The sequence below is a fragment of the Aegilops tauschii genome, chromosome 6 (genome assembly GCF_002575655.3).
Source record: "Aegilops tauschii subsp. strangulata cultivar AL8/78 chromosome 6, Aet v6.0, whole genome shotgun sequence".
Classification (NCBI taxonomy): domain Eukaryota; kingdom Viridiplantae; phylum Streptophyta; class Magnoliopsida; order Poales; family Poaceae; genus Aegilops; species Aegilops tauschii.
In genome coordinates this window covers 106,753,641-106,761,220 of record NC_053040.3, presented here as the reverse complement: position 1 = coordinate 106,761,220, position 7,580 = coordinate 106,753,641, and the positions used below count along the sequence as shown (strand labels likewise).

The 7,580-nt window shown below is 47.0% G+C and overlaps 1 protein-coding gene across 1 annotated transcript; it reads left to right on the top strand.

The window, feature by feature from the left end:
• Positions 1 to 2,422: 2,422 nt before the first annotated feature.
• LOC109739278 (protein YELLOW LEAF 1, choloroplastic) lies at positions 2,423 to 4,630 on the top strand. The gene is made up of 5 exons (XM_020298362.4): positions 2,423 to 2,552; positions 2,643 to 2,776; positions 3,018 to 3,097; positions 4,039 to 4,126; positions 4,274 to 4,630. Exons 2-5 carry the CDS (start codon positions 2,695 to 2,697, stop codon positions 4,492 to 4,494), a joined length of 471 nt encoding a protein of 156 aa, XP_020153951.1. The 5' UTR covers positions 2,423 to 2,552; positions 2,643 to 2,694; the 3' UTR covers positions 4,495 to 4,630.
• Positions 4,631 to 7,580: the final 2,950 nt, after the last annotated feature.

Below are 7,580 nucleotides of genomic sequence, written 5' to 3'. Positions count from 1 at the left end.
CAAAATGGTCGAGACATAAAGATCGATATATTGGATGACTATGTTTGGACTTCAGAAGGGTTCCGGGTAAGTTCGGACAAATACCGGAGTACCGGGGGGTTACCGGAACCCCCCGGGGAGTGTAATGGGCCTATTGGGCCTTAGTGGAGAAGAGGAGGGGCGGCCAGGGCAGGCCGCGTGCCCCCTCCCCCTCTAGTCCGAATTGGACAGGGGGGGGGCGCCCCCCTTTTTCCTTCCCCCTCTCTCCTCCTTCCTCCCCTCCTACTCCTACTCTTGGAAGGATTGGAGTCCTACTCCCAGTGGGAGTAGGACTCCCCTTGGGGCGCGCCTAGGAGGCCGGCCCCCTCCCCCTCCTCCACTCCTTTATATACGGGGGAGGGGGGCACCCCATAGACACACAAGTTGATCAGTTGATCTTTTAGCCGTGTGCTGTGCCCCCCTCCACCATAATCCACCTCGGCCATATTGTAGCGGTGCTTAGGCGAAGCCCTGCGTCGGTAGCATCATCATGACCGTCATCACGCCGTCGTGCTGACGGAACTCTCCCCCGAAGCTCTGCTGGATCGTGAGTTCGTGGGACGTCACCGAGTTGACGTGTGCTGAACTCGGAGGTGCCGTGTGTTCGGTACTTGGATCGGTCGGATCGTGAAGACGTATGACTACATCAACCGCGTTGTCATAACGCTTCCGCTTACGGTCTACGAGGGTACGTAGACAACACTCTCCCCCTCGTTGCTATGCATCACCATGATCTTGCGTGTGCGTAGGAAATTTTCAAGATACTAAATTTCACATATAAATATTTTTTGCAATAATTTTCAAAACAATTCATCACAATGACACAAATCTGTATAGAAAAATGGTTTTGTATCCCCGAAAGTAAACATATAGGCAGAGGTACACACACGAGAAATAGTGGCGTGACCCTGCCCAGCGTAGGACGAAAACACTTTGGTTTCATGGTAAAAATCGACGGAGACTAGTATAGAGTCTCACATTAGGTAGATCAATAAGATCAACCACAAAAATTATATTTAAAAATTCTAAAATCATTTGAAACCATATCTCTAAGGTGTGTATACAAGATAAAAAAAATACAAAGTTGAATGTGAATAGTGGAAACTTCGAGTGAATTGTATTTTGCACTATTCACCCAAAGTTGCCACTATTCACATGTTTTGTAATTTTTTTTAATCGATCTCACCTAATGTAAGATCCTATACTAGTCTCCCCCAATAAAACTCGAAAATGGCGGTAAAAGTTTTAAGCTTCCTTAGCCTAGCTCACCTTGGTTTGCCCAACTTATTGTGTGTAGTGGGGTAGTATAAGGTGCTCCCGAGCCTCCCGGGCTCCCGTGATATGAGCTCACATGGACTGTTAGGTTTCAGATCCAACGGTTAAACGGAGTTGCTGGACCCACGCGTAATTATCAGACTCATAGGGGATTTTTTGCAATTTGATGTTAGAGCCTATGCCCCGTCAATTGCTTTGAGTTTCGGTTTATCATTTTTCTTTTTTCCTTTCCCTTTTCTTTTCATGCTTTTGTTTTTACGAGTGGGACCGACGAGAGATGTACAACTAAGATTACAGCGTGCATGGCACGGACGGGCATGTAACTGTGGTTGCATGTCCGCAGGTGTGTGTGCACTCATAGTTGTGCGTGAGTGACTTACATGTAATTGCGCTAGATCGACACATATGTGATATGTATAACTGCAGTTCTGCACGACGAGGTGCGTGTGCAACTGTAACTACGCGAGGCTGACAAGGTTGTAGTTGCAAGTAGGGAAAAATAGAACTAAAACAAAAGCTGTAAAACATAACCAAGAGAAAAAAAAAAACGAAATATCCGCACGAATCACCGCACGTAGATCCGATGGTTTAGGAGTTAGCTGAGAGATATTTGTGTTGCTGCAGTAGAACATATTTGTTGTAGATCATTGATTGTTCTTTTTTTGTTCTGCGAATCAAATCATTTATTCTTAGTAAAATATTCTTTCCGTTCACAAATACTCCCTCTGTACCACAATACTTGTTGTTGGGGAACTTGTACTGGTTTTCCCCCAACTATAAGTATTTTGGTACAGTTTTTTGAATTAGATATATAGATACATTTTAGTGTATTTGTTTATTTATTTCAGTCCATATGTAATCATATTAGAATATTTAAAAATCTTATATTTGTTGACGGAGGGGTATCTGTTTCACAGTGGCCCATATCACAAACGATGTCACCATTTTCCCAAATCAATGAGGTTAACCATGATGCCGTTCCCTGAAAAAACATATTTGTTTCATAGACAGAGATTGAATGAGCAAAAAGAGTGCAGAATGGGCCACAGAAAAAATTCAAAATAAAACAAATCAGCCGTACAAATGAAACGAAAAGAAAAATGTAAGTTCCTACAAACCCCTTTTTAAAATTTAGCTTAAGAAAAATGGCCCTCCTAATGGATAACCTTCTTCTGCTCATGAACACCACCACACCCAGCCCTCCACCTCGTCGTCCTCCACATCACAGCCCCGGCCGCGCTCTCATCCGGAGCTGCAAGGTAACCTCGCCCCCCTCACTCCCTTGCAATCAGGCTTCTCCTCCTCCTCCTCCTCACCGTCCTCCATGTCTCTGTGATTTTCTCGTCCAGGCCCTGCGCTGCACCACGAGACCAGCTCGCTCTGTCGACGCCGCCGGCCGCCATGCTCCCGCTCGCCACAATGTCCGCGCCGAGCTCGCTTCTCCTGCGGCCCGCCGCGCGCCAGCGGACGGGGGGAGAACCAGGTTGGCGCCGGTCGTCTCATCCATGCATCCACCTCTCTACTCTGCCTATCTTATCCAATAACTTCCGCCCGTGTCAAGAATAAGTATTCGTCCGCGGATATTTCCGCGGAGAAGATTACCCTACGTACTAAGGAAGATGGTCATTTTTTACTGCAGTTTATTAATAGTAGGAGATGGTGCTTACTGCTAGTATAGTTTTTGTTTACCAAAGCTCATGCAGAACTTATAATATTCTGTGTAGGACAAAGCTGGGGAGAACAATCTATCTCGGGTTCGCAGTCCCGGAGGAATATGCTCAGCAACTCCATCTGTGTGAAAGCAGTAAGATGTTCCTACTCATCGTCTTTTCTCGCCGCTACGGATTATACCTGGTTAGATTGTTTATAACTTATTAGGTGTAATTTGTAAGAGTACCCAGAAAGCAATCAGCAGGTTTCTGGTGCAAAAAATGACAAAGAAATCAAATAGGTTTTTTGATTGCAACTTTAGTTACACTTCTTTTTTTGAAACCTGGCAACTTTCTGTTTGGATAGCAAGTTTCAGTTTTTTTGTTTTTTTTTTCGGATGGCAATTTTACTTATAAAAAAACGTCAGGGCGGTGTTACTTCGTGCCACACATGTGGCACTTATCATTTGGGTAGGTTGTTGTCATAAGGAAAGGAAGCAATTCAAACAATCTGAAAGGCTTCACGGCCTTCAGATTTTAGTGGAAGCCAGGAAGTTTCAAAGTTGGAAAACCAATAATGTACGCATTATAACATGACAAAGACCATCTCATATAAAATTGTGTAGTCCGAAGATTATCCAGCCTTGCAAACAGAAGGGATCAGTGTATTCTTGTTAGTTAGATATAATTTATGCCAATGCGGTCCATTTCAAATTTTGACGCATGCTATTTTGCGCTAGCTAGGCAAAAAGAGTGCACAAGAGGGGATTTGAAGCCCTTGTTGATTTTAAGCTTCAGAGTTAACCTTTTCTAGCTTAAAATCCACAAAAAAACAGAGGTCTTTCTTTTCACTCTGCAAAACAGAATTCCTACAATCACCTGATTGGTGTATCTAGAACATGTACCCAAATAGGGCTGTCTAGTTCTAGGGAAATCTTTTTACCGTCGTCTGTAAGCCTGAAATGTTAATGTTGCTTGATCTTTTTTGATAGTACAAGTAACAGGATATACTTGATTAATTCGTCTGATTCTGCGCCCGTTCCAGCAAATTCAATAGTATCTACGCAGATCGTCTCTGAATGTTTTTTTCCTGCAGAACATAACGTGCTGTGCTAACCAGACGCAAACCGCGAAGCGCAAATCGTTCTCAGGGCCCACCTCTCCACCGTCGGGTTCAGTTAAAGGTAACGCAAGGCATCTGCATTCTGCGCAACCCTGCTTTGTTCTTTGCAAACCTCGTCTCGTTTCCGAAGTTGGGTGCACTGCAAACCTGTGCTTCCAATGACACTTGCCACGCGGTCTCCTCACTTCTTTGCTACACCTGATCGCAGAGAAGGTGAAGCCGAGGCTCGACGACGGGGGTGTCGGGTTCCCGCCGTTTCGGTTCGGCGGAGGAGGCGGTGGCGGTGGCGGCGGCGGCAGCAGCTCCTCCGGTGGGTTCATCCTCTTCGTGATCGTTTTGCTCCTGGACTACCTGAGGGAGTTCGAGAGGAACCTACAGAATGGGCCGCGGCGGGGCAGCGACTATGACAGCGGGCTGGCGCCGCAGTAGCTCCATTTTAGTAGCTCGTTTCGCGGACAGTCCGGTGATGGCCGGTGGTTCATGTAAGCCCCTTGCTAAGCAGTGTTATCAGATTAGAATTTGCTCGTGAGAAATGAAATGAGGAGTAGCAACTTTGGCCGTTGGATTGGACGTGGAGGGCTAAGATTGAACGCCCGGAGCCACTGGCACTAACGTCTTCCTGTTGCACTCATCGGCAGTGTGCCGTGAGCGAAGCTCAATGTTGCCTCTAGACCTGCAAGGGAAAACGTTATTGATGCAATGGCCAGGAAGTCATTAGTCGGGGAAGGCGTAGGCGACATTGATCTGATAAGTACGAGGTGGCACAATATTTTGATAACATAATGTTGAATTCGGAGGAGACTTTAACGACACGACTACCCCGAACACTTGATGGTGCGCCTTAGCAATCGCTAAACCAACTCTGGTATGATTATTGACGGTGTTGGAAACACATTCTACCTAATTACAAAGATCAATTTCTGCATGTAACCAAAGAACAAACGAGAATTTAAAATACATAATTGAAAGGATCGAGATGAACCAAGAGGGTTGCTGAATAGGGACACAACTACAAATTTTACTTAAATTATTCGCAAGTTTAGACTTTGCGGAATATAAAGTGTGGCCTAAGCAATGCTTCGGGGACATATACATCATTTTTTTTGAATGATCACCGGGGGGAGAGGATCCTCACCTGAATATATTGCTCAAAAAGCTGCCAAAGCCAGAGTCACCTCAAAGGCTTTGGCTGATTCAGTTTATAAGGGAAACCGGATCAAAAACCTAAACAAGTGTACCCCGTTTATGAGGGAAACCGGGCCGAAAACCTAACAGGTAAGAAGGTTACGGAAGGAAAAAAAAAACCACCTAGAAGAGGGCAAGACCTAGCTAGCATGTAGCAGGACTAACATCACGGGTTACATCGAGAGGAAAGGAAAAGGCGCCAAGACACGGCCGCCTCCCTACTGACGGGGTCCTTAAACCTAAAGGCCCAAAGCGTGAAATCTGAGATGATGTTCCGAAGAGTATCTAGGGGTGTGTGACGTTCATTGCGAAAAACTCGGGCGTTCCGGGAGTCCCAAAGTTTCCAGAGAATGGCGAGGGCGACGGTAGGCCAAATGTTGATGTCGAGGCCGACCGGAGTCGTAGTATCCCATAGAAGGTCGATGGAGTGAGGTTGCTGCAACCCAAGGAGGGACCACACATGTGTTTCACATGGGCAAAGGAAGGCAACGTGCGTTGCGTTCTCATGGGTGATTTCGCACCGTGGGCAGACCGAGTCGGAGGTGATGGTCTTACGGTGTAAGTTCGCCATCGTGCTCAACCTGTCACTACAGAGAAGCCAACTGAAGATCTTGACCTTGATAGGTGCCTTGGAGCTCCAAATGTACCCTGCGTTGAGATCGATCTCGTGGTCGGAGGAGAGCAGCGAGTAGGCGCACCTCGAGGAGGAGGAGGAGCCGTGGTTGAGGAACCTGTCGTCGGGCGTGTCGTTGGTGGCAACATCCTGCAACAGAGACAAAATAGACGCAAGCTCTACAGAAGCAACAATTGTTAGGCGTTCCGCAGAGTAGCGAGTAAACCATTATGCATGACATGTGATACCAGGACCGAGGGTGAGGTGGAGTGGGAGAAGAGGTGTGGGTAGGTATCTGCAAGCGGTGTCGGAAGAAGCCAAGCATCCAGCCAGAAGAAGGTGGAAGTACCATTGTTGGTGAGGACAAAAGATATACTGCGTACGGGCTAAGTTGTTTGTTTACGATTTTCCAAAGGTAGGAGGGGTTGTGAGGTTTATTTTTGAAGTCGAGAGAGTAGTGTTGGAAGAACCAGTTTACCCAAGGCAAGTCTTGTTTTTGGAGAAGCTTGAAGGCAAATTTCATAAGGAGGCAATTGTTTTGGAGGTGTAGGTTTTTTATGCCGAGCCCCCCAGCCTTTTTAGGGGTGAAGACCTTTTTTCCATGCAATAAGGCATTTGGCCCCGGAGCATGTTTCGTCGGCAGCCCAGAAAAAGGATCTGCGAATGGCGTCTAGTCTTTTGATGATCTTCTTGGGGAGCCTAAAAACAGACATGAAGTGAGTGGCGAGGGCGTCGAGAGTGGCGGATATAAGCGTTAATCTGGCCCCGCGGGAGAGCAGCTTTGCCACCCAACCGGAAAGGTACTTTAGGAACCGTTGGATGATAGGTTCGAAGGTAGAGGAGGGCAGTCGTATGTGGGATAGTGGTAGGCCCAGGTAAATCTGAGGGAAGGAAGAAGGGTCAGAGCCGAAGGTGAGGGCAATGTTCTGTGTAGTGACGGTATCCGTGTTGAGGAGAACGAACGTAGTTTTGTGAAAGTTGATGGTATGGCCGGTAGCGAGGGTGAATTGGTCGAGAATATCCTTGAGGGTGGTTTCGTCTTGGGTGGAGGCAAGGGCTATGATTAAAGTGTCGTCCGCGTATTGAAGCACCGTGGGTGGGCGATCCTTGTAGATTGGGTGACAGAGAATGTTTGGAGAGAAAGCCCGAAGGATTAAGCGCTGGAGAAGGTCTGCGATGATTATGAAAAGGTAAGGGGAGAGGGGGTCCCCTTGCCGAAGACCGTTTTTACAGTTGATCCAAGGTCTTGGTTTTCCAGTTAGGAGGATAGCCGTCTTGCTTGAGGCCAACAACGTTCTGATCCAGCTAATAGTTTTCGTTGGGAAACCCCTGGCGTGCAAGATGAGAAGGCGAGAGTCCCAACTGATGGAGTCGAAAGCTTTGTGGAAATCAAGTTTGGAAACCATAGTGGGTGCCTTCCTAGCGTGGCAAGCACTGAGAAGGTCGGCAGCATAGATGAAGTTTTCGGCAATACACCTCCCCGAGATGAAACCGGTTTGGTCACCATGGACCAAGAGCGGAATGAGGGGTTTGATCATGTTGGTAATAAGTTTGGCTATCACCTTGGGAGGGCAGTTTTGCAGAGATATGGGTCTGAAACTATCTGGAGTTCTTGCAGACTCTTTTTTGGGGAGAAGGATCATGTGGGCCCTATTGAAGCGCTCAACGTCCACTCGCAAGTTGGCGAAGTCATTGAAAAAGTGGAGGATTGTATGCT

Excerpts from the sequence above, each read along its gene's own strand:
- LOC109739278 (XM_020298362.4), top strand. The coding sequence starts at position 2,695 with ATGCTCCCGCTCGCCACAATGTCCGCGCCGAGCTCGCTTCTCCTGCGG. Across the intron at positions 3,098-4,038 it reads ACTCCATCTGTGTGAAAGCA|AACATAACGTGCTGTGCTAA; the intron begins GTAAGATGTTCC and ends TTTTTCCTGCAG. Across the intron at positions 4,127-4,273 it reads ACCGTCGGGTTCAGTTAAAG|AGAAGGTGAAGCCGAGGCTC; the intron begins GTAACGCAAGGC and ends ACCTGATCGCAG.